The following is a 26,492-nucleotide window of genomic DNA, read 5'->3' on the forward strand; positions in this document are numbered from 1 at the left end:
CAAATAGCATGATAGGAGATCTTTAAAAGTCTCATCTATAAAGGAAACACCATCATTCTGTGTATGGATGTACCGTGTGTGTGGCATCAAGGCTTCAATGTAATACTAATAGATTACATTTGTATAGCGCTTTACATGGACCTTTACATGATAGGAGATCTTTAAACATGTCTTTAAACATGACACAAGATGTTTTACCAGGAGAGATAGGAGGTCTTTAAACATGTCTTTAAACATGAGAGATAGGAGATCTTTTAAACATGATAGGAGATGGCTTCAATTTAGTGATAAAAGATTACATTTTGATAGCACTTTACATGGACCTTTACATGATAGGAGATCTTTAAACATGATAGGACATCCTTAACCTTTAGAATAATCTCTTTTTGTTTCTGATAGGAGATCATTAAACATGATAGGAGATCACAAAACATGATAGGAGATATTTTAAACATGATAGGAGATCACTAAACATGATAGGAGATCACTAAACATGATAGGAGATCACTAAACATGATAGGAGATCTTTTAAACCATAGTCCAGAGGTGCGACTCACCTATGAAGGGAAAACAACCCTTTTTTATATGGACGTACTGTGTGTGGCATCAATGACTTCGGGTATGGGTCCTGCGGAGACTCCCTGGTAGGATATTGGCATTTGGGTGGGGGTCTTGCCAGGACTCTGGCGGAAAATCCCCCCGTTGGGTTGCCTGTGTTTGCACTGCATGGTGTTGAGAGCCTGGTGGTGGTGGTGGTGCAGGTGGAGGGGCAACGTGCTGCTGCCAGGAGCCTGGGACAGGTGGTGCGTCCTCCCTATGGACCCCCCATGGTGAGGGTGGGGTAGAGGAGGCGGCGGACCCCCCTCCCCTGGCAGAAAGGTGGTCAAAGCGAGGTCCGAGGGCATCAGAGAGGCCTGGCTGGGCTGCATTTTGCCGATGTCCAGCGCAGAGATCTCGATAGACGGACCTGGGATCTGCTTGTGGACCAAGTCCTCGTCCAAAAGACTGTTCATACGACGATGCACCTGTTCCAGATTCACCTCCTTGTCCTATAATAAGAGTAGGGGGAGGATAGAGGGGAGAAAACAGAGGGGGGAGGACAGAGAGGCTGAGATTGGCGATGGGCCGGATTCTCAGGTGGGTCTCAATGTCTCTGTTTCGTGGCCTTTGTTCTGATAAGAGACTCTTTTTTTTTGTTTTGTTGTCGCCACAGAAAACCACATGTTGTATGTGCACCTTGAAATCAAACTTGGCCAGTGAGGATTAAAGGTTTGATGGAGGGAGGAAAGCAATGCTGGAGCCAAACGGATTGAAGGTGGCTTGTTGTAAAAGCTGCGTCCTTCTATCTTTAGTTTGTTTTCTCAAGGTCTTCATGAAGGGTCTCTGCTGAAGCAATCACCGACTTCTGATCGAATGTGAACCGTGAACTCCTGCTTCATTTGACCTCCAAGTGAACGTATGTTTTGTTGGGTTTACAGATTCATATTCAAGTAACAAAACAGTCTAAAACTGAAGGCAGATTTGGAGTTTTTACAGATATTCTCACCGTGTTTTTCTCAACTTAACCTTTAGAATGATCTCTTGTTGTTTCCCTCCGCTGTTGTCAAGGCTGCGTCTTTCTTTATCATTTGTCTCAGGTTTTCTAAAGGTTTTTGGTTTATTATGTATTTATTTAAAAGAGGACCATGCATACAAATACATTCATCTCAGAAAAGGTTCTTCATGAAGGATCTCTGCTGAAGCAATCGTGGACTTCTGATCGAATCTGAATCGTGAATTCCTGCTTCCAAGTGAACTTATGTTTTGTTGGGTTTACAGATTCATATTCAAGTTTCAGATTTTGAGGTTTTTACAGATATTTCCACCGTGTTTTTCTCAACTTAACCTTTAGATTAACCTCTTGTTGTTTCCCTCCCCCTGCTCTGAGTATTTCCCTCCTGCCCTTGAAGAATCTCTGCATCAGGATCAGAGAGTCGGTCCGCTATCTGAACAATTTAATCACAACATTGGCTGACTCTGCATCCCGCTGACTGCAGCCATGCATACTTGTTAGGCATTAATAGACACTTGAGTGTTTCCCCGTCGAACCTCCGTACTCTGGGTCAGAGCAAGGTAAAGAACAAGGTGTAAAAACAAAGAAGGGACGCGTGACTCGCATTTTAACCGCCCGATCGGAACGCTCTCCACGTCGGAGCTGCGTGGAAGAAAGCAGTCTGTTTATATCGGGTATTTACAGAGAGTTTGAAATAAAAAAATCCATTATTTTGGATTTTTTACAGTAATCTGTCTTCATGAAGCGAATCTGGAAGTAGAACTTTTTCTAATGGAGGAAAACTTAATTTCTGCAACTGAGAAATATCTTGTACATTTATACGTGCTCAAATAACTCTGAGCTGCGTTAAAGAAAGCATTCTGTTTTTATCGGGTATTTACAGATAATTTAAAATGAAAGAATCCATTATTTTGGAATCAAACCAGATTTTTTTTTAAAGTAATCTGGCTTTATGAGGTTAATCTGGAAGTAGAACTTTGAAAATATGAGTTTTTTAAGAGAAGATTTGTGAGATATGTCACACTTCAAAATATTTATGTACTTTGGGACTTTAATTTCTGCCTCATGAGCAATTCTGCCAGTGAGAAATATCTTGTATTTAAATGTGCTCAAATGACTTTGATAACATGGTCTGATGATCAACCTCTCAATAATGACTCAACGTATGTGTCCGAGTTCATAAACATTTCGTTTTTTTACAATTTCTATTTCAAAAGTATATTTTAAGGACGTGTCCCTGAACGCAGCACGTGTCCCTGAACGCATCCCGGCTTGGCTCCAGCATTGGCTTCACTTCCACTCAGAGGTAAATGGTATTAGTCACAGTAACTCATCACAGTGACACAAGTGATATTCAGAACAATGCACATGACACATTTACATATTAAAACACACATTATTAGATATTCATTATTTACAAACCCAAACCCACCCTGACGCCCACAGATGATGTTCATTTAGAGAGTTCATCCATTTTCTAAGTAATAATCCTTTAGATTGTCATGCCTGTGTGAGGACATTATGAATATAATATGCTGTAGGCAATTCTTTTGATTATTTCATTATCATTTTACTATTAAAACGTTTCCGTAAATGCAAATAAAACTGTTCTTACATGCCTATTATTTTGAAGGAGCCACAGGCAATTCCTTGATTTTAGATTTGAGCTCTGACGTCTAAAAAAAGGACATTTCTGTTTAAATTATATTATTTTTAGCAAATTTCAAGATTAGCTCACCGTTTTTTTGCCTGCACTATAAACAGATATTTAAATAGTTTTTCCTTTTATGCAAATCAGTCCAGGTTTATTACAATGACAGCACCACAGCTGGTTTTGATCTGAGATGAAAAGGCTGTTTGTTGAGGTAGAGAGTGAAGAAGAAAGCACTTCCTGTGTAAAAGCAGCTTGTGAAAACACACTTGAGGAAAGCTCAGATTCTCCAGATCTGGATCCTCCGAGGCTAAGCATCTGTCTGCAGCTTTTCAAACCTTAAGCAACGTATACACTTACGACGTGTTTGTTGTCTGAATGATCTCTCTCCCTCCGCTCAGAGCCAATTAAAACATCTCCGTTCGGGCTATTGTTTCCCGACTGGCGTCTCATTAAAATATGTTTTCAGCGCCGTCGAAACTGACGGCTAGCCCTGAATAAATAAATGCCGGGGATTAAAACCTCAGCTGGTCGTTAAAGACAGGCTGAGGATGTAAGTGCAGAGGAGGAAAGTCTGAAAGCCTCCATTAATTTGGAAAACAAACAACTTCCTCTAATGAGTGGAGGAGGGATTTTAAACCACTCTCCCTCCTGTGACTTTGCAATAAAGGAACTGTCGAGTGGGTTGAGCTCTGGTTCATTTTGGACCCTTACTTTCTTGCACTATTTCTATTCTATTTTTTATTTTATTTGTATCAACTTGTGGGTTTTCTTCGGAAGTGTGTCCTTGTACGATGTGAGGGTCTAAGGACAGAGGGTCTAAGGACAGAGGGTGTAAGGACAGAGGGTGTAAGGACAGAGGGTCTAGGGACAGAGGGTCTAAGGACAGAGGGTCTAAGGACAGAGCGTCTAAGGACAGAGCGTCTAAGGACAGAGGGTCTAAGGACAGAGGGTCTAAGGACAGAGGGTCTAAGGACAGAGGGTCTAAGGACAGAGGGTGTCGTATGTCATACTGATATTCTGTACAAACTGTGAAGTCCACTGAAGTCCACTGAGACAAATGTAACATTTGTGATATTGGGCTATATAAATAAACATTGATTGATTGATTGATTGATTGCATTTGATCTGTTTCATATTGTGTTAAATTAGATATTTCTTCCATTTCCTAAGTAGTAATCCTTTAGATTTCCATGCGTTCACGTGGACTGTGTGAGGAAGTGTTGAACAAATTATGCTGCAGCCAATTTCTTCTGTTTTAGATGTGATTTTGTGATTATTATTATTACTTTGCACTATTTCTATTCTATTTTTAATTGTTCTTTGTATTTACTTGAACGCCTCAAAACATTCTCTTGCACTATTTATCTGTTTTATTAGTTGTATGTCCTCTATCTATTCATGATGCTCTGTTGGAGGAGCCTACGTTTCTCATTGACATATCTACACTGTAGCTGAAGTGCAAATGACGATGAAGACTTGCATCTTGAATAAAAGCTCTCTCGCTGTTCGAGGAGTTTGTCCTTAATATCTGAAGTGGACATCTTTCAGTGGAAGTTAATTGGTTAAGTGATGTTTAAGTGAAGCTCTGTGATTGGAGGTTGTCTTCTTCACCTTTACTAACCTGCTGGGTCTCAAATTGCGTAATCCTGCTCTTACACTTTCTATTTCTATTGAATAACTGTGTTAGAGGAGAATGCAAAGAGGCTTTATAAACTGGACGGTGCACTCATCATTTCTGACATTTATTTTAATGATCGCCATCATGGCTACTTAGCTAAAGTGCAGCTGGTGAATATAATAAAAGTTATACAAGTGGGTTTCTTTTCACTATTTAACATTTACCATGCCATTATGCTGTTGTCAAACGAAGCCATTATGCTGGTTAATTCATCAGTCTGTCATAATATAGTATGCTAACGGCTAAAGATAACGCTGCTAACTAGCTATCTTGCTAACAAACACCTTTACACAAGTGTTCACAATGCATTCATGGCAGTGTATTAAGGAGAGTATCTGGAATATAGACACAGCGAAGTTCTGTTACAAACGTTTTAACTTCTAGTTTGAATGTTCACTGGATGCTTTTGGGACCAACGTAGCGTTGCAAGGCTAAAATGCTAAATTAGCTAACGAACAATCCATTATCTTGGAATCAAATCTGATTTTTTTTTAAAAAGTAATCTGGTTTTGTGAGGCTAATCTGGAAGGAGAACTTTTAAAATATGAGTTTTCTTAACGCAGCATTGTGTCAGATATGTCAAACTTCAAAAATATTTATGTCGTTTTGGACTTTAATTTCTTCCTCATGAGCAATTTTGCAACTGAGACATATCTCGTACATTTAAATGTGCTCACATAACTTGGATAAAATGATCTAATGATATATCAACCTCTCAATACGGACTCAACGTATGTGTCCGAGTTCCTAAACATTTCGTTTTTCTCAATTTCTATTTAAAAAGTATGTTTTAAGGATAAGAACTTGTGCTTTCTTGTTAAGTCGTTACAGTTTTGAAAGGCTACACGCAATATTGTAAGTGGGCGTGCATGAAAAGGCACGGAGCTGTTGTAGGGTTTTCCCATCACAGTGTAACCGTTATTTCTCCTGTTCAACATGTCAACAACACGTAAAGTAACGTGAGCCCTTATGAAATGTGTGCAAACAGTTAAAGATGAAGGGAAACAGAAACAGAAAAAGGCACCGTAAGAACCACGAGGGTTTCTAATGCAGAGGCCAACGGTGTCGATTACAACTTGAATGAACCTGTCGTCTGCATAGAGAGATACCAACATTCAAATAAACTTCCAATTAAAAGCAAAGTGTGCGTTTTTTGTTTTGTTCCTTAACCGAATAGGGCTGTTTGTTTATTAAAGAGCTGCAACATCAGGTTCTGGAAATGATTTTCTGATAAGAAATTCGATTTATTGTTTTTATCGTTGGAAGTTTTAACGAACTTTAACGGCAAAAAGTCTAATTTAAGCTTCGTTTTTAATTAGTGGCGGGTAATTAAACTACAGCTGCCACATTTTCTGAGCTCCTATATTAAGAGAAATATGAATAATATTATACATAACAATTCAATAAAGGTTAATAGATATTTTATCGCAGTCATGGTGTTTAATTTTTGGTTAAAATGAAGGACAAATGTCTGGATGTCGTACGTTGCAAAGCTGAATTAAGCATTTTAGTCCCCTTAACACATCTCCTCGCTTTTATACCTGTATTTCGTATATGAATTTATCTATTTATTGATTTCCAGAACTCAGAAGGCTACAGAAATTGAGGTTATGACGCCTCTCTGCTCGGTTACGGATTAATACAAATTGACCAAAAACAAACCTTGTCGACGGCACAGATTATTTATGCTGTATTTTGTATTATTATAGGAGGTCTATTCTGACCTGTATCAATAGCTTCTGCTTCATCCCAGCCTCTCTCTCTGTCTGTCCAAATGTCCCTCCTCCCCTCCGATGAAGCAGTTGTAATGTCATTATATGTCAATGGACCAGAAACCCTTGCCAGTCTGTAATCCTTAGTAGTAACCTGCACGAGATCATAGACAGTCAAGTGTAAAAGAATAAAATGATAGGATAGATGTAGAAGAAGGAGAGGAGAACACGGGCGTCCACATTGACATATAATTAGCAATAAGACGTGACACAGTGACATATCAGGGGTTATGGATGTGGGGAAACAGATCTTATTGCTACAGGGCGACACAAAATAAACCGTCTGCGCACACTTTAGTTTATGGATCCACGTTAAAACTTCACTACCTGTCAAAAAGCTGCTTTCTGATTGGCTGTTTGGAGGCAGATGCAGGTCTGAGGTCAGTTTATGTTCAAGTGTAGCGGTGGTGAAACGCAAATGTGTCCCAAATCCACAATGTATACTATTACTGAAGGCATTTAGGGTCTTAAAGAGTATCTGTGTCTCTACTTTAAAGAGTCCTCTCCTGCTGATGTTCAGGTGTATATCAGTATGTAGTGTCTCTACTTTAAAGAGTCCTCTCCTGCTGATGTTCAGGTGTATATCAGTATGTAGTGTCTCTACTTTAAAGAGTCCTCTCCTGCTGATGTTCAGGTGTATACCAGTATGTAGTGTCTCTACTTTAAAGAGTCCTCTCCTGCTGATGTTCAGGTGTATATCAGTATGTAGTGTCTCTACTTTAAAGAGTCCTCTCCTGCTGATGTTCAGGTGTATATCAGTATGTAGTGTCTCTACTTTAAAGAGTCCTCTCCTGCTGATGTTCAGGTGTATATCAGTATGTAGTGTCTCTACTTTAAAGAGTCCTCTCCTGCTGATGTTCAGGTGTATACCAGTATGTAGTGTCTCTACTTTAAAGAGTCCTCTCCTGCTGATGTTCAGGTGTATATCAGTATGTAGTGTCTCTACTTTAAAGAGTCCTCTCCTGCTGATGTTCAGGTGTATATCAGTATGTAGTGTCTCTACTTTAAAGAGTCCTCTCCTGCTGATGTTCAGGTGTATATCAGTATGTAGTGTCTCTACTTTAAAGAGTCCTCTCCTGCTGATGTTCAGGTGTATACCAGTATGTAGTGTCTCTACTTTAAAGAGTCCTCTCCTGGTGATGTTCAGGTGTATATCAGTATGTAGTGTCTCTACTTTAAAGAGTCCTCTCCTGCTGATGTTCAGGTGTATATCAGTATGTAGTGTCTCTACTTTAAAGAGTCCTCTCCTGCTGATGTTCAGGTGTATATCAGTATGTAGTGTCTCTACTTTAAAGAGTCCTCTCCTGCTGATGTTCAGGTGTATACCAGTATGTAGTGTCTCTACTTTAAAGAGTCCTCTCCTGCTGATGTTCAGGTGTATATCAGTATGTAGTGTCTCTACTTTAAAGAGTCCTCTCCTGCTGATGTTCAGGTGTATATCAGTATGTAGTGTCTCTACTTTAAAGAGTCCTCTCCTGCTGATGTTCAGGTGTATATCAGTATGTAGTGTCTCTACTTTAAAGAGTCCTCTCCTGCTGATGTTCAGGTGTATACCAGTATGTAGTGTCTCTACTTTAAAGAGTCCTCTCCTGCTGATGTTCAGGTGTATATCAGTATGTAGTGTCTCTACTTTAAAGAGTCCTCTCCTGCTGATGTTCAGGTGTATATCAGTATGTAGTGTCTCTACTTTAAAGAGTCCTCTCCTGCTGATGTTCAGGTGTATATCTGTATGTAGTGTCTCTACTTTAAAGAGTCCTCTCCTGCTGATGTTCAGGTGTATATCAGTATGTAGTGTCTCTACTTTAAAGAGTCCTCTCCTGCTGATGTTCAGGTGTATACCAGTATGTAGTGTCTCTACTTTAAAGAGTCCTCTCCTGCTGATGTTCAGGTGTATATCAGTATGTAGTGTCTCTACTTTAAAGAGTCCTCTCCTGCTGATGTTCAGGTGTATACCAGTATGTAGTGTCTCTACTTTAAAGAGTCCTCTCCTGCTGATGTTCAGGTGTATACCAGTATGTAGTGTCTCTACTTTAAAGAGTCCTCTCCTGTTGATGTTCAGGTGTATATCAGTATGTAGTGTCTCTACTTTAAAGAGTCCTCTCCTGCTGATGTTCAGGTGTATACCAGTATGTAGTGTCTCTACTTTAAAGAGTCCTCTCCTGCTGATGTTCAGGTGTATACCAGTATGTAGTGTCTCTACTTTAAAGAGTCCTCTCCTGCTGATGTTCAGGTGTATATCAGTATGTAGTGTCTCTACTTTAAAGAGTCCTCTCCTGCTGATGTTCAGGTGTATATCAGTATGTAGTGTCTCTACTTTAAAGAGTCCTCTCCTGCTGATGTTCAGGTGTATATCAGTATGTAGTGTCTCTACTTTAAAGAGTCCTCTCCTGCTGATGTTCAGGTGTATATCAGTATGTAGTGTCTCTACTTTAAAGAGTCCTCTCCTGCTGATGTTCAGGTGTATATCAGTATGTAGTGTCTCTACTTTAAAGAGTCCTCTCCTGCTGATGTTCAGGTGTATACCAGTATGTAGTGTCTCTACTTTAAAGAGTCCTCTCCTGCTGATGTTCAGGTGTATATCAGTATGTAGTGTCTCTACTTTAAAGAGTCCTCTCCTGCTGATGTTCAGGTGTATACCAGTATGTAGTGTCTCTACTTTAAAGAGTCCTCTCCTGCTGATGTTCAGGTGTATACCAGTATGTAGTGTCTCTACTTTAAAGAGTCCTCTCCTGTTGATGTTCAGGTGTATATCAGTATGTAGTGTCTCTACTTTAAAGAGTCCTCTCCTGCTGATGTTCAGGTGTATACCAGTATGTAGTGTCTCTACTTTAAAGAGTCCTCTCCTGCTGATGTTCAGGTGTATACCAGTATGTAGTGTCTCTACTTTAAAGAGTCCTCTCCTGCTGATGTTCAGGTGTATATCAGTATGTAGTGTCTCTACTTTAAAGAGTCCTCTCCTGCTGATGTTCAGGTGTATATCAGTATGTAGTGTCTCTACTTTAAGGGTCCTCTCCTGCTGATGTTCAGGTGTATATCAGTATGTAGTGTCTCTACTTTAAAGAGTCCTCTCCTGCTGATGTTCAGGTGTATATCAGTATGTAGTGTCTCTACTTTAAAGAGTCCTCTCCTGCTGATGTTCAGGTGTATATCAGTATGTAGTGTCTCTACTTTAAAGAGTCCTCTCCTGCTGATGTTCAGGTGTATATCAGTATGTAGTGTCTCTACTTTAAAGAGTCCTCTCCTGCTGATGTTCAGGTGTATATCAGTATGTAGCGTCTCTACTTTAAAGAGTCTTCTCCTGCTAGGTGGTCGGTTCTGTTGTGATTGGTCAACAACTTAGAGATGTCCCGCCCCTTAGTCTATCACGTACAATGTATTTGAGCGCTAGCCAATAGGAGCACGAGTGTTACACAGTGATGTCACTATGTTCCAGAAGTAAATAAAGGAGTATAATGGAGGCGTTTCAGGCAATTCTCCACTTTTCTTCATCATTTTATAGATTAATCAGTTAATTGGTAACAAATGCATAAAATTGTGGGGATAAATATATTAATTGACTAAACGGATAACTTTTAATGTAAATACCTCTTCTAAAGTTTTGAAAAATATACAATTTACTAAAATAATGGAATCCAATTAGTTTAAATGAGTATATCATCTGGTTCTGGGGCACACGGTGACTTCTGTTTCCTCTGTGGTTCAAGGCGTGTCCAATGAGTTTCAATGTTCATTGATATTAATCTTCCCTAAACACATCAATTATCAGATGCTTCCTCCGAGTTATTGTTCATTAATATTTATTAGAGTGCATTAATCTAAATGATCTGCTTCTCCTCTGGAGGAGTCACTATTCGCTCAGCTTTGATTCATTAATCACAGCAAGGAGGCACTTTAGTTTCTATTAGCAATAACAGAGATAATGTCACCGTTAATGTTTCCAACGCAGGGTGGGCATCACGTCGAGGTTTTCTTATTTAAATTACTTTTCAGCAGAGTTGGGAAGTATTGGAGTACAAATACTTTGTTACTGTACTTCTGTACATGTTTCTGGTATCAGTACTTTACTCCACTACTTATTTTTCTGAGGACTTTTTACTTTGACTTCTTATATTTTGAACCCAAATACCTGTACTTTCTACTTCTTACATGTTGAACCCAAATACCTGTACTTTCTACTTCTTACATGTTGAACCCAAATACCTGTACTTTCTACTTCTTACATGTTGAACCCAAATACCTGTACTTTCTACTTCTTACATGTTGAACACAAATACCTGTACTTTCTACTTCTTACATGTTGAACCCAAATACCTGTACTTTCTACTTCTTACATGTTGAACACAAATACCTGTACTCTCTACTTCTTACATGTTGAACCCAAATACCTGTACTTTCTACTTCTTACATGTTGAACCCAAATACCTGTACTCTCTACTTCTTACATGTTGAACACAAATACCTGTACTTTCTACTTCTTACATGTTGAACACAAATACCTGTACTTTCTACTTCTTACATGTTGAACCCAAATACCTGTACTTTCTACTTCTTACATGTTGAACACAAATACCTGTACTCTCTACTTCTTACATGTTGAACCCAAATACCTGTACTTTCTACTTCTTACATGTTGAACACAAATACCTGTACTTTCTACTTCTTACATGTTGAACACAAATACCTGTACTTTCTACTTCTTACATGTTGAACCCAAATACCTGTACTTTCTACTTCTTACATGTTGAACCCAAATACCTGTACTTTCTACTTCTTACATGTTGAACCCAAATACCTGTACTTTCTACTTCTCACATTTCCCAAACAGGCTGGTTCCTTTAGTTTGAATGTGTGTTTGGTGGCGTGATCATTATTATTTAGAGTCATTGCGTGCCTATTGATTTGAACACGATCCGTGTATCCATCATTTCCTGGTCTTCTCTAAAGAAGAGGGACCAATGAAAACGTTGTCATGTTGCCGTTGTTCAGCATGGAAACATTCATTAGCTAACAATGACATTATTGTTCTATTAATATAAAGGGAGGTCAGGTACTCTTTAAAACAGCTGCTAGTTATGGGTACTTTTTACTGAAGTACATTTCAAAGCCTCTTTACTTTGACTTGAGGAAAGAAGTTTAGTCAGTACTTCTACTTTCACCAGAGTATCTTTACGTAAAGGATGTGTTTACTTTTACCATCTCTGATTTTCTGTCTTATAAGGATTTCACAGTGAAATGGAAAATGTCCAGAAGTGTGTGTGTGTGTGTGTGTGTGTGTGTGTGTGTGTGTGTGTGTGTGTGTGTGTGTGTGTGTGTGTGTGTGTGTGTGTGTTATCGTTTCTCACTGCTGCTAATTATAATCTCTGCTCTCAACCCTTTGGGTGCAGGAAATTACCGAAATCTTCACAGTAGAAAATTAGTTTATAACAATAATTCAATAGCGAGCACCGTGGGAATGAATCATTAAAGTGTGCGGGTTCACGCTGGGAAACACGCTTACAGTCAAATCCTAATTCCACACTAAGGCCTCGAGTGTATGCATCAAGAAGAAATAATAATAAAAAGTCTCCCGAGTGCACGGAGAAGCTGTTAGTGAAGGTGATGGTCAAGTGGAGTGTGTTGTGTACTACAGTGTGTTATTTGTAATTCAACGTATCTTTTCTATTGTTTTGGAATCAAACCAGATGTTTTAAAGTCATCTGGCTTCATGAAGTAGAAATGTGAAAATATGAGTGTTTTTAAGCGAGGATTTGTGAGATATGTCACACTAACATTTTGTTACTGTCAATTTGTATTTCAACATGTATATTTTCTACTTTTTTTAATGCTATTTTACTTCTATAGAGATGTTTACATTTTGGATTGTTTATTTATAGTCTTTTAATTTTGATTGTAAGTCTTTGGCCCCGGCTCCACGGGAACGCATACGGCAAAACGCATCGGAGTAACGCAAACGCAAACGCAAAAAAGCTTCCGTCCACACGCAATATACACCGGATTGTGTCTGTTCACACGAGACAGCTCCGTTTACATCCAACCGCTGGAAAAGCTGCAGTACATATGCCGAGCCTGTACGTGGCGCTGTAACTTCCTCCACAAAAGCAGCGAAGAAGAATGGTTGTCAGCTGATCAGCTGCAGCTGATCCTGTAATGAGTGACTCGACAGTAAAAATAAACATATTTATAACTAGTTTAGTTTGAGAGGTAATTAAAATAGCTAAGGGTGATGATCTGACTTGAAGTGTGTGTTTTGCTCCGGCTGCATCACAGCGGCAGGAGCTGCGTGTCTCCGTCCTGTCAGATTAGACTTCACTCGCGTTTATGTCCATATCGAGATAAAGATAAATAATCTGAATTCAGTGTGCAGTGTACTTTTGCGGGGGTGAGCAGCAGAGGGGGGGGGAGGCAGGGCTATTGCGTCGTCATTATCAGAAACGGATGACTGTATAGGCGACCACACGGCCCCGTTGGACCCCCCAGAGCGCTCCGTTCCCAGATCTATCCACCTTTGGACCCGTTGTCGTTTGCAGGGTCTGTTTCTACGTTTCCGTTACGGCGTCGTGTTAAAGGGCTATACGCAAGAGAAATATGCGGATTCAACCAGTTTTCGTTCCCGTGGAGCCTAGGCCTTATGCTGCTGCAACGCAAACCTTTCCCAAATTGGGATCAATAAAGTACTTCTTATCTAATCTAATATTATCTTATCTTATCTTTTAACCCTCCTGTTGTGTTCGTCACTGCTCTTACATCAAAACAAGAACTTCACATTGTATTTAACAGAAGTAAACAATGCCTGGTGTTTATGACTAAATGCAGAATACACAGGTGTGTCAGATCTCTGTATTTCGTCGTAATGTACAATACTTACTTTCACATTCTGTTCTTGTATATATATATATATTCTATTCTATTTAGGTGTATATAGACTTCTTGCACTATTTCTTATTTGTATTTTATTATATATGTTGCATTGTTGGAGGAGCTCAGGTCAGAAGAGTTTCATTGCCATTTCTACTCAGAAGCTTATGAGCAGAGGACAATAAAACCTTTGAATCTTGAAAGTCTATCTGAGGTATGGACATGATCTAGAGGGTGTCCCATTCACTTCCTATGACTGGAAACCCTCTAAGCCTTCAATTCAGAGGTGATCAGTAATGTATATGTTCAGCTACCTACTGTAGAGGATATCATTAAGCCTTGAATCAAATGTTAAACACAAACTTTAGGATGAAAATCACTCAGATTTGACCCGAACACGAGGAGGGTTAGAAATAAAACAGATGTGTGCAAGTTTAGGACGAGGTGGGGAGCGATGGGTGGATAAAAGAAACCATGGAGGAGAGGTAATAAGAAGAAGAAGAGACCTAATTTGATTTCCATGATGGTCACTAACTAATTCCTCTCCAGCTGGGTGTACTGCAGCTCCACTAAGTCCTCAATCAGATGAATGTTTAAGGATGTTCTTTAAAAAGTTCCGGTGTTTAATAGTCTTTAACGCCTTGAATCAAATGTTAAACACAATATTTACTGTAAGATGAAAATCAGTCAAGTTTAGGACGAGGTGGAGAGCGATGGTGGGATAAAAGAAACCATGGAGGAGAGGTAATAAAAAGACCACATTTGATTTCAATGATAGTTCCACATCACTAACTTCCCTAACTAATTCCTCTACTGGAGCTCCATTAAGTCCTCAATCAAATGTTAAACACAATATTTAAGATGAAAATCAGTCAGATTTGACCCGAACACGACAGGAGGGTTAGAAAAGAAACAGATATGTGCAAGTTTAGGACGAGGTGGAGAGCGATGGTTGGTAATAAGAGACCACATTTGATTTCTAAAGATTAACTGAAAGAGGTGATCAGCAGTTTATATGTTCAAATGCCTACTGTGAAGGATATCATAAGGCCTCGAAGCAAATGTTAAACACAATATTTAAGATGAAAATCAGTCAGATTGGACCCGAGCACGAGGAGGGTTAAAAATAAGTTTAGGACGAGGTGGAGAGCGATGGTTGGATAAAATAGAAAATGGAGGAGAGGTAATATTAAGAGACCACATTTGATTTCAATGATGGTTCCACATCCTCCTACTCTTCAGCACGAATTGAACTAACTCATTCCTCTACAGCTGGGTGTACTGGAGCAAATGTTAAACAAAATATGTATGATGAGAATCAGTCAGGAGGTTTACAAATAAAACAGATTTGAGCAAGTTTAGGACGAGGTGGGATAAAAGAAACCATGGAGGTTATAAAAAGACCACATTTGATTTCAATGCTGGTTCCACATCACTAGCTGCCCTAATCTCCCCTCTCCTCTACAACTGGGTGTACTGGAGGTTCAAAATAAAACTGATTTCTGCAAGTTTAGGACGAAGTGGGTGTGGAGCGATGGTTGGAATAAAGAAAACGTGGAGGAGAGATAATAAAAAGACCAAATTTGATTTCAATGATAGTTTCAGAGCCTCCTACTCTCCACTACTAATCTCCTCTCTACAGCTGGGTGTACTGCAGCTCCACTAAGTCAGGGCTGGTGTCTGGATCCTTAAAGTAGAGTGTGGCCGTGTCCTCCGTGTGGACCCTGCTCTGCGTCACCTCTTTGGGGGCCTCCTCTCTGCAGCGGTGGCTCTTCCACCAGGCCTCCAGCCCGGCCACCAGGCAGGCCAGCAGCAGCCCGGCCGCCAGGATGCAGAACACGCCCGCGAAGCTGTGCAGCTTCAGAGAGCGGCCGTCAGGGTGAGCGCTGGCGTGGGAGTTCAGGTCGCAGCGGCCCGTACGAGGCCACCACTTCTGCTTCATTATGTCCAGATCCCCCTTCTCCTGGAGCTCCAAGATCCTGGAGGAGAGAGGAGAGGAAAAGGTAAGCTGGGTGAAGAGCATGTCGGAAATATCAGGCAAAATATCATAGTATAGTGTTGTGAAAATACTGAATGTCCTCTTCTAATATGAGAGTAACATGATAACAAAGGTATCCCAACTGTAGCTGTGAACATGACAGGATGTATGATTACCTAGAAGAGCATCAGGACTGTTTGAGGCATATGATAGCTATGTGATTAACATGATGATTCAGCCTCTATGGAGATAGACATATGTGGGTACCACTTTACAATAAGACTACCCTTATAAAGGATTCATAAAGGGTTTATAATTAGGTTATGAATAAACACTTTATTAATCATTAAGAACCATTTATAAACCAGTTCAAACATAGTTTTCATACATAAACACAGGCTCACTATTTGGCAAGATGACTGAGCCTTATATTGGCTCCTTAGCTTACTTCGTCTTCTTCATCAACACAGGCTCACTATTTGGCAAGATGACTGAGCCTTATATTGGCTGCTTAGTGAGAATCAACTCAGTGAACAACAGATACCAAGGATGCTAGCTGATGATGAAGATGAAGTAAGCTAGGAAGCCAATATAAGACTTAGCAGTACAGATAAATGTGGGCTCACTATTTGGCAAGCAACCGGTCACTGTTGCCCTGTTTATCTCATGTCTTATAAAAGCTTATTAATGATTTATAAAGTGTTCACAACCTGATTAATAAATGAATTACAAACTATTCGTAAACCCTTTATACAGTAAGGGTAGTCTTATTGTAAAGTGGTACCCATATATGACAAGCATGATCATTTCTGACGTGGAGCTAATCTGAAGTAAACATTGAATACTGCTTTCTATTCCTCCATCTTGTGACTGTGTAACTCCCTCTCTTGCATATCAGCATGTGAAGGACACTGTTCAGGAACTAGTTGATGCTCTGTATGTGATGACTACTTCCATTCTGGAGAGGATCACAGATACATGGATCCTGAGATTGAAGCTCAAGCCGGGGACCAGGGAGAGTTTTCTAACATATAGCATGTCAGAAATATTAGAATAAAAGTCATGGTATAGTTTGATGAATATATGAAAACAAGTCCTGGTATAGTGTATTGTATGAAACTGTGAGAAGCTGCCATCATTGGGTCGATGTGAAGAAGATCAGAGCGCTCTCTGAAGTCTCTTATTATTCATTAACCTCCATCAATAGGCCTGGTCAATATTTCTATATGAAGCCTCGTCTCAGCTGTAATCTGGTTACTGGAATAACTCAACGTGTGCAGTCACATGATGTGCTAAATGGTTTTAATCAATGAAAGGGTTTAGAACATAACATAACGGTCATTAAAACCAATCCTCGTGTTCCACTATGATCCTGTTTGCTGTTTAGGAAGACTTTGAGTTTTTCAAATGCTTTACTTTAATAGAGATGAATGCAGGTGATTACGTTTTGCTTTCAGAACGACAGCTGAATAGATTTGTTTTGCTTTTGTCTCGAATGAAAAATAATAAATGAATTTGTTGCAAAAACGTTTTTTTTTTTATTTGTATTTCTTCCTCCCTTTCTGACAAAGAAAGTATGTCAGAAAGGGAGGAAACTGTCAGTGTTTGGTATGTGATAAAGAAACACATAAATAGTTCATTAAAAAGTTACTGTGTCGTAAAAAGTCATAAAAAAGGCATAGAAAGTGTTTTGCAATCTAGAAAAATTGTTTTAAATTCATTACTTGAAGATTCTCGTTGAAATAAATGTCTGTTAAGTCAGGGAAAAACAATAAACCAAACTCCAGACCTACAGAAATATTTTAAACGCTGATGTTTTAAAGAACTGCTGAAATAAGTCCCAGCAGATATGATGAGAGTGACGGGGATTTGATCCTCTGGTGAAACGTCTCGTTGCAGCGTGCATGACTTCCTGAAACATCTCCTCTCTTCTTCCACGTGCACGTGTTCCTCCCGTTGCAACGTCCACAGAATCTACGTTGAAAGAATCTGAGCTCAATTTGCTGCATTTCATCCGCTCTACTCAGCGTGAGCGAGCTGAAGGTCAGTGCACGAGACTTTCTATCAAACACCAGAAACAGAAACACCCCGAGGATGAAACAGATTGAAACGAGGCGCAGCAGCCGAGGTTATTAACGGCAGGATTATCCAATGGAGACGCAGCTCAGAGGTAACGCTGCAGTGATGGGACTGTGGATTCAAATGTGCAGATAATGGTTTCCACTCTGAACAATGGCTCTGCCCTCCGTTTAACACCACACACATTATTCCTGCCCCCCCCCCCCTGGACGCCTCAGGGCGATGGACGCCCGTTGAACCTCCACTGGAAACTGTGTTTATATTATAGAATTTCAAGAAAGTCAAACAAGAATCAGAGTGAAGTATGTCGTAAAAAGTCATAACAAGTCAGAGTTTAATATTTTTGTAAAACGTCATAAAAAGACAGAATATAGTATGTCGTAAAAAGTCAGATTATAATATGTTCTAAAAAGTCATAAAAAGTCATAAAAGTCATGGTACAGTATGTTCTATTATTCTGATTCTGATGTTGTACAAATTCATAAAAGTCATAAAAAGTTAGAGTTTAATATTTTTGTAAAACGTCGTAAAAAGACAGAATATAGTATGTCGTAAAAAGTCATAAAAAGTATCAGTAAAGTATGTCGTAAAAAGTAAGAGTAAAGTATGTTGTAAAAAGTAAGAGTAAAGTATGTTGTAAAAAGTCATAAAAAGTCAGAGTATAGTAACGGGCCGTCTCCACGGCAGCGTTAAAAAATCTTGGAACGCTTCTGCCCATTCACTTTGAATGGGGTGACGTCACGTTCCCTCACTTTTCGCCGAAATGCATTGTGGGCAGGCGAGCGGAGATTCTCAGGATTTTCAAGATCCAAAGTTGAACAATGTTCAACTTTTGAAGCTGAGGAGGAAGCGTCAGCCAATCAAATCCCGTGTACGCAAATCTGACAGTTCAAGCTCTAGCCAATCAAACGGCGTGTATGCTGGGAGAGACATACCGCAGGTCATTTCCTCATATTCCAAAACATGGAGGAGAAATTAGCGGTAGCGAATCAATCACCCGGTGCTTTATGACCAGACCTACCGGGATATAAACCGGAGGAGCCAGGCATGGAGGGAGGTGGCAGAGACAGTGGTATGTTTTCGCCTGTTTTGGGGAGTTTATATCCAGTTTACTTCGGGCTTTTTTGCTTCGTATGTCGGGGGCGGGAGATTCATGTGATTGGTTGATCGCAAAAAAATCCCCAAGCTTCAGATACGCCCACCTCCAAGATTTTTTTAACGCTGCCGTGGAGACGGCCCGTAAGTCGTAAAAAGTCAGAGTATAGTATGTTGTAAAAAGTCATAGAAAGTCATGAGAAATCTGAGTACAATATTCCGTAAAAAGTCATAGTAAAGTATGTTGTAAAAAGTCATAAAAAGTCAGAGTAAAGTATGTTGTAAAAAGTCATAGAAAGTCATACAAAATAATAGAATAATATGCCGTAAAAAGTCATAAAAAGTCAGAGTATAGTATGTTGTAAAAAGTCATAGAAAGTCAGAGTATAGTATGTTGTAAAAAGTCATAGAAAGTCAGAGTATAGTATGTTGTAAAAAGTCATAGAAAGTCAGAGTATAGTATGTTGTAAAAAGTCATAGAAAGTATGTCGTCAAAAGTCATACAAAAATACATATCTGAGTTTCCAAAGGCTCTGCCCTCTGTTTAAAACCCTGACACATTATCCCCCCCCCCCCCCCCCCCCCGAACGCCTGCTGAACCTGGACTAAACTCTCCGTTAATAACTGGACGTTTTGTCTCCATTCAGAGCCTCCATTAATCCCTCAACAAACACAGAGCTGATAATTACAGAGGAGTCTGAGGCAGGATTTAGAAACATCGTCTCAACGGGGAACGCTCTGAACATCGAGCAAAAAAACAATTTGGGAAATGATTTAGTCCGAAAGACTCTTCAGAAAGACACGTTTCTTCATGCACGATATCACAGAAGAGCCAACGTGTTCAGACCAGTAAGAAACGAGATCGTTAATGGTTTGAAACTCCAGTTAACGCCGCACCTTAGTTTGAGTTTCTCCGTCTGATAAGATCTCTAAAGAATAACAGAGTCTTTGGGACGACAATGTCCAACATGTTAAAGTGGACCTATCATGCTATATTTAAATGATATATTGTAGGACCATACCTATATAAGGCATATTTATACGTTTCTGTTTTCAAAATACCAAACAGATCATGCATTTTAGCCATGCCTCATTTCGCTCAATTTGACATTTTTCTAGCTCTGTTTTAGTAAGGGCTGATTCAGTGAGAACAGCACCACCTACAGGCCTGGCATATGTACTACAGCGTCTCCAGCGCTTTCGAACGGCAATGGCCGTGGCTGTCTCCTCCTGATTGGTGGAGATGGCCCAATAGCCGTAGCGCCACCGTCCTGACGTCAGGACAGTGTTCAAATCTGGATCAGTTTTTATCAGATCCGTTGCAGCCCCTTTTTTAGAGATTTGGGTATGGAGGAAAATAGAGAGGGTTGTGTTTTCTGACACTTGGTGAGTTCCCTGGAACACCGGGGACACATATTCATGTAGAAAAGACGTACACAAGTGCATTTTGCATGATAGGTCCCCTTTAAATAACTCACCATCCTTCAAGATAAAAGTGTGTATTCTCTGAGATTCAAGAGGTAAGAGAGGGGGAATGTTACCTATTCAAACGTCACTATTATTTACCACCTCCTTTTCCAGGTACAGATGGATAGATAGATAGATGTATACTTGATTGATCCCAATTAGGGAAATTATTTCGTTACAAAAGCAGACATTAAAATACAAATACTTAAAAAAGTGGAATAGAAAAAATTACAATTACAAAATAAAATGAAAATGAAAATGAAAAATATGATATCAAATACAAACAATATCAAATATTATATAGAAAATGTCCAAAAGTTCCTTTCTCTCTAACGTCCTGCCGATCGATTCGAGGCGGCTGAGAACTTGTTCATGTTGTTAATTCAAAATGAGAAATGTAAACTCCTTTTCTCAGCTGCCAATCCAAACAAAAGCTGGGTTAAAACTCAATATCAAGACGTGTTCAGTGCAGTAATACAAAGCTGCATTGATTTGGAGTTACAGGGTCACATGACAAGGAATCCATTGAAGACATTTAGACTTTTCAATTAAGAAAAGTTGAATTTTCTCCAAAGAAACACAGATTTTGTGACGAGTTGTGCATTTCTGCAAAAATAAATGTGGATATTCTCTGAGATTCAAGAGGTAAGAGAGGGGCAATGTTACCTATTCAAACGTCACTATGTTTATCCACCTCCTTTTCCAGGTAAAGTTCCTTCTCTCTGACTTCCTGCCGATCGATTCGAGGCGGCTGAGAACGTGTTTCTCACCGTTACTTCATGATGTAACAACGTGCAGATTTACTAAATGATCTACAAGATTTTAAAAAGCTCGCTCCGGGATCAATTTGTGTTTGTGAACAGAGAGGAGATGAAATCTGCGGAAGGTGATTATCACACGGCTCTGTGTTTACTCTAATGCCCGCAGATTAATGGACTTTAGAGTTATTGATTCAGGAGTTTCCAAACACCTTCATCACCCTCAAAACATCTGCGGGACACTTTCATCCACAGCGCCCCTCGTTAGCATGAAGCTCAAAGCTGGGATTGCGACAGACGGGATTTACAGGCGATTAATGGAGGTTTAATACCAACAAAGAAGACGTTAAGCCTCCGACCTTCATCATTAACTCCAGACTCTGTGGAAGAGAGTCAGCTGACAGGAAGAGAGAGGAACACTCGGAGGAAACTCTCAACAGGAAACAGATCCGCTCTGCAGGACGCTCTGCACACAACATGACTAGAGCAGTAAGAGGAAAGGCAAGATGTTTTCTATCGTTTACGTAAAGTAACCACTTAAAACGCAGGGAATGTTTGAGCTTTTTCTTATAAAATGACTCTTATATCGGAAATTCAAACGTTTTTTCTGAAATTCAGATTTTAAGAAACGTGCTGCTTCACAGTAAATCTAAAAACACTACAAAGTGACGCACACAGCTGTTTTTTTGGTCAAATTAGTTTGGATCAAATTCGTTTTTAAGAGGTCATGAAATCACATTGTTCAAATAAGCGCATAAAACATTTTAGGTACGTTTTCAACAACAGATACAGGTGAATAATCAAACTCTCCAAAAGGAGGTGTTTCCTGGTGCCAATGTGGCCTCACTTCCGGGAGAACAGGTGAGGTTTGGTGCACACAGTTTTGGCATCACTACATGTCTATATTTGAGCTACATGTCGCTGTATTTGGTATCCAACAAACGCTGTGTGTTCTGACTCACTTCTGGGAGAACAGGTCTCTGCATTTATTATATACATAAGTTATGGCACTTAGCATTATCAGACATGTTCCTAAACAGTTATTTCCAGGTGAGGTTTGGTGCACACAGTTTTTGCAACACTACATGTCTATTTTTCAGCTACATTTGACATCAAATATGTTGAAAAGCGCTGTGTGAACAGAGACGTATCAGACTCTCTAAAAGGTGATGTTCTCAGGGTTAGTTAAAGTGGACCTATCATGCTATATTTGAATAATATAGTATAGGACTATACCTATATAAGGCATATTTATACTTTTTTTTTTTCAAAATACCAAACAGATCATGCATTTTAGCCATGCCTCATTTTGCTCAATTTGACATTTTTTAGATCTGTTTTAGCAAGGGCAGATTCTGTGAGAACAGCACCATCTACAGGCCTGGCATATGTACTACAGCGTCTCCTGCGCTTTAGAATGGCAATGGCCGTGGCTGTCTCCTCCTGATTGGTGGAGTTGGCCCAATAGCCGTAGCGCCACCGTCCTGACGTCAGGACAGTGTTCAAATCTGGATCAGTTTTTATCAGATCCGTTGCAGCCCCTTTTTTAGAGATTTGGGTATGGAGGAAAATAGAGAGGGTTGTGTTTTCTGACACTTGGTGAGTTCCCTGGAACACCGGGGACACATATTCATGTAGAAAAGACGTACACAAGTGCATTTTGCATGATAGGTCCCCTTTAAAGCACTTTCCGGGTGTTTCCGGGTGTGTCCTGACTCACTTCTGGGAGAACAGGTCTCTGTAGGGGCTGCCGTGCTGCATGGCGATGCCGTAGCCCTTGCTGCTGAACCTGTTCCCCGACACGGTGATGGTGCAGTCGTCATCAGTCAGCGCCGCGTACTCCAGCACCGCCAGGTCCCACAGGAAGGCGTACGGACCCTTCTTCGCCTGCAGACAGGGAACAGGGAACAGAAGACACACTCACTGATGAACTGCAGAGGTTTTAGTTTCAAGACTGATATTAAACTCACTTTGCAGGGAACAGATTTGATTTGATTTATTTCGAACGTGTAAAACAATATTACACAAAATAATAGAGTTAGACAATTATGAAACTGTACAAACTTAAGCAGTATCAAATTGATAAACAACAATAGTATTGACTTACAAATGATATATAAACAGATTATCTAAAAGAAGAGAACACACGTACTGATATACTGCAGGTTTTAGTTTTAAGTCAGATATTAAACTCACTTTTTCTGCATTTGGATTTATTTTTCATCTTTTATTGGGTTTTTTCAGAAATGGCAGAGTGTGTTGCAGAAGTACAGCCTATGAGGATGCACCACAACGTATGTCCTCTTATGTATTACACTTTGAACCTACTAGCCCACCCTGACACCTCTTATCTGAAGTGCTAAAGATACTCTGTGGATGTACTCTTCTTCCAGACCCGGAGCATGCAACATATTATTTGCAATGACTTGTTGAAGCTGGATCAATACAGTTTACATCGTGGCAATGACTGTGAGCAGCCTAACAGCTGTTTCTGGATCAGAGAGTTGCAAAAAGAATCCCTGAATAGTTACAACTTTTGACAAAAACGTGCAGATTTTGAGCATTTCTTCAGATCGCTAGAGATTATGAAGAAGCTTCTCTCTCTGTTCCTTTGATGTTCTGAGGACACACTCTCTCAGTTTGACAATACAGCATGAATAGAGACAGTGTCCTCAGGAGACACTGCAGGAGTGTGTGTGTGTGTGTGTGTGTGTGTGTGTGTGTGTGTGTGTGTGTGTGTGTGTGTGTGTGTGTGTGTGTGTGTGTGTGTGAGTGTGTAGCCAAAAAGCATTCAACAATGGACAATTACAATAAACTGATTAAAATGTGTGTAGCTGTTGGGATGCTGGGAGATCACGTCAAAGAAAGAAAAATTCAAGAGAGGAGGTGTGTGTGTGTGTGTGTGTGTGTGTGTGTGTGTGTGTGTGTGTGTGTGTGTGTGTGTGTTCATCATGCAAATGACAGTATAATGGATGCTCTATGAGCCGATTTGTCTCCGATGCTAATTTATCATCGTCGGCTTTTTGGGAGATCTATGAGTCCAATAACGTACAGCAGACACACACACACACACACACACACACACACACACACACACACACACACACACACACACACACACACACACACACACACACACACACACACACACACACACACACACACACACACACACACACACACACAGACTCACTAATTGGTGTATTGTGCATCTGCTGTTGCAATTAAGGGATGAGTAAACAGAGGAATGCGTTTGCGTTTTTGCCTGCTGTGAATTAAACAGGATGAGTGTGTGTGTGTGTGTGTGTGTGTGTGTGTGTGTGTGTGTGTTAGAGTATGTGTGTTTGTGTGAGAGTGTGTGTGTTTGAATATGAATCAGAGCCAGTGAAACACTTGTACGGAGACTGATAGACGGCTAATTAATTCACATGAATCACATTTTAAATGATTCAGATTCCCAAATAAGAAGCTGAGATCACCCTAAAAATATCAATCTGTGTGTGTGTGTGTGTGTGTGTGTGTGTGTGTGTGTGTGTGTGTTGTGTGTGTGTGTGTGTGGTGTGTGTGTGTGTGTGTGTGTGTGTGTGTGTGTGTGTGTGTGTGTGTGTGTGTGTGTGTGTGTTGTGTGTTGTGTGTGTGTGTGTGTGTGTGTGAGTGTGTGTGTGTGTGTGTGTGTGTGTGTGTGTGTGTGTGTGTTGTGTGTGTCTCTGTGTGTGTGTGTGTGTGTGTGTGTGTGTGTGTGTGTGTGTGTGTGTGTGTGTGTGTGTGTGTTTGTTCTCACTGTTGATACTCCTTAACTTGAAATCCTCCCACTTTTTCTTACAGGAGACAAACACATTTTTCATTTTTCATTTTGACATCCTTGTTTTTTTTTTAATCGTCTCTCTGGATGTTTTTGATTCCAATTGTCAACCAATTCATGCCTTCAGGTTGATTTGAAGTGAAGCTAATGTTAAATGTTTCCAAACCGGTTAAAACATTTCATTCGTAAAAACTGCCGGATGCTAACATGCATATGTCGGGCATTTGCACAATGAGCACAGGTTGCATTAATTAGCAGTAATTAGTAAACAGGATATTTGTTGGATTCTGCTGAAAACGATTGGCTACGGCATGAGTCCTGAGGCGAGCACATGATTACCTCAACTTTGGACAAATAGATAAGCAATCTGTCCAGTACCAACGAGCCAGCGTCCTCCACAACTTCTAAATCAACTCAAAATATACAAATATGGCCACTTTCTGGTTAAAACTGACATTTTTTATCCTGGAAATGGCAGAAATGGACTCAGCGAGCGTAATGACCCCCAAACCCACTCCAATATCGTCCATGTAGCCATTATTCATCTATTTTCCATACAGTATAGGCAATTCATGCTAATTCATGCTAATTAATGCAACTAATGCAACTAATGCAAATTGTGCAAATTGCCCAACATCTGCCGGTTAGCATCCGGCAGTTTCTATGTTCTGGAGACCCTACTCTACATTTATATCATAAAACTTTTGGGTACTCAACATTTCCGGGTTCACAACTCTATGAGCTGGCAAAGAGACTATTACTGATATAGGTCTACTTCAGTGTCAGTTTACTAACAATATATTCTCTGCTTATTTCTGCTTTGTCCCCGGTGTAAGGGTCTTGTTTGGGTCTTTTAGGGTCTTTTTAGGGTCATTTTAGGGTCTTTTTAAGGTCTTGTTTGGGTCTTTTTAGGGTCTTGTTTGGGTCTTTTAGGGTCTTGTTAGGGTCTTATTAGGGTCATTTTAGGGTCTTGTTAGGGTCTTTTTAGGGTCTTGTTAGGGTCTTGTTAGGGTCTTGTTAGGGTCTTTTTAGGGTCTTGTTAGGGTCTTTTTAGGGTCATTTTAGGGTCTTTTTAGGGTCTTGTTAGGGTCTTTTTAGGGTCTTTTTAGGGTCTTGTTAGGGTCTTTTTAGGGTCTTTTTAGGGTCTTGTTAGGGTCTTGTTAGGGTCTTGTTAGGGTCATTTTAGGGTCTTTTTAGGGTCTTTTTAGGGTCTTGTTAGGGTCTTTTTAGGGTCTTTTTAGGGTCTTGTTTGGGTCTTTTTAGGGTCTTGTTTGGGTCTTTTAGGGTCATTTTAGGGTCTTGTTCAAGGTTCAAGGCTTTTATTAGTCATACGTATGTAGCTACAGTGTAGTTATGACGATGACAATCTTAGGTCACAGGCTCCTTTTTTAGGGTCTTGTTAGGGTCTTTTGATGGTCTTGTGAGGGTCTTGTTTTCACTGACCTTGCGGATGCCCTCTGATGGGCTGGACACGGAGAAGTCCTGCCCGTTGTTGCGGCTGAGCGTCCTCCACAGCTCTGCGTACGTGCTGTCCTGCTCCAGAGGGTTCGTGCCTTTGTTCCGGAAGTAATCGTAGACCGCCGAGTCCCGAACCGTGCCGTAATCCACCTCCATCTGACGGGCCAGATCCTGGAACGACCTGTGGGGGAAACACAAACAGAAGATGTAAACAAGTGTGAGAACGGAAACTAGAAGACTAAGTTCAATCAATGTACGTATTTTGAGACACATATACGGCACGATTGTTAACATTTCTAGCTCCATAGATGATGACAGTCTCACATTAATTAGATACCTGTCTT

General features: G+C 40.1%; 1 protein-coding gene across 1 annotated transcript in view; it reads right to left on the reverse strand.

The window, feature by feature from the left end:
• Positions 1 to 285: 285 nt before the first annotated feature.
• LOC117497652 (glutamate receptor ionotropic, delta-1-like) overlaps positions 286 to 26,492 on the reverse strand; it is a 224,509-nt gene continuing 198,302 nt past the window's right edge. Inside the window, exons 12-15 of the mRNA XM_034149650.1 lie at positions 26,134 to 26,329; positions 22,609 to 22,775; positions 15,250 to 15,490; positions 286 to 1,049 (exon numbers count right to left, since the gene is read on the reverse strand). Of these exons, the coding sequence (XP_034005541.1) occupies positions 582 to 1,049; positions 15,250 to 15,490; positions 22,609 to 22,775; positions 26,134 to 26,329 (1,072 nt within the window). The 3' untranslated portion in view covers positions 286 to 581. The remainder of the gene's footprint in view (positions 1,050 to 15,249; positions 15,491 to 22,608; positions 22,776 to 26,133; positions 26,330 to 26,492) is intronic.

The sequence above is a fragment of the Trematomus bernacchii genome, unplaced genomic scaffold (genome assembly GCF_902827165.1).
Source record: "Trematomus bernacchii unplaced genomic scaffold, fTreBer1.1, whole genome shotgun sequence".
NCBI lineage: Eukaryota > Metazoa > Chordata > Actinopteri > Perciformes > Nototheniidae > Trematomus > Trematomus bernacchii.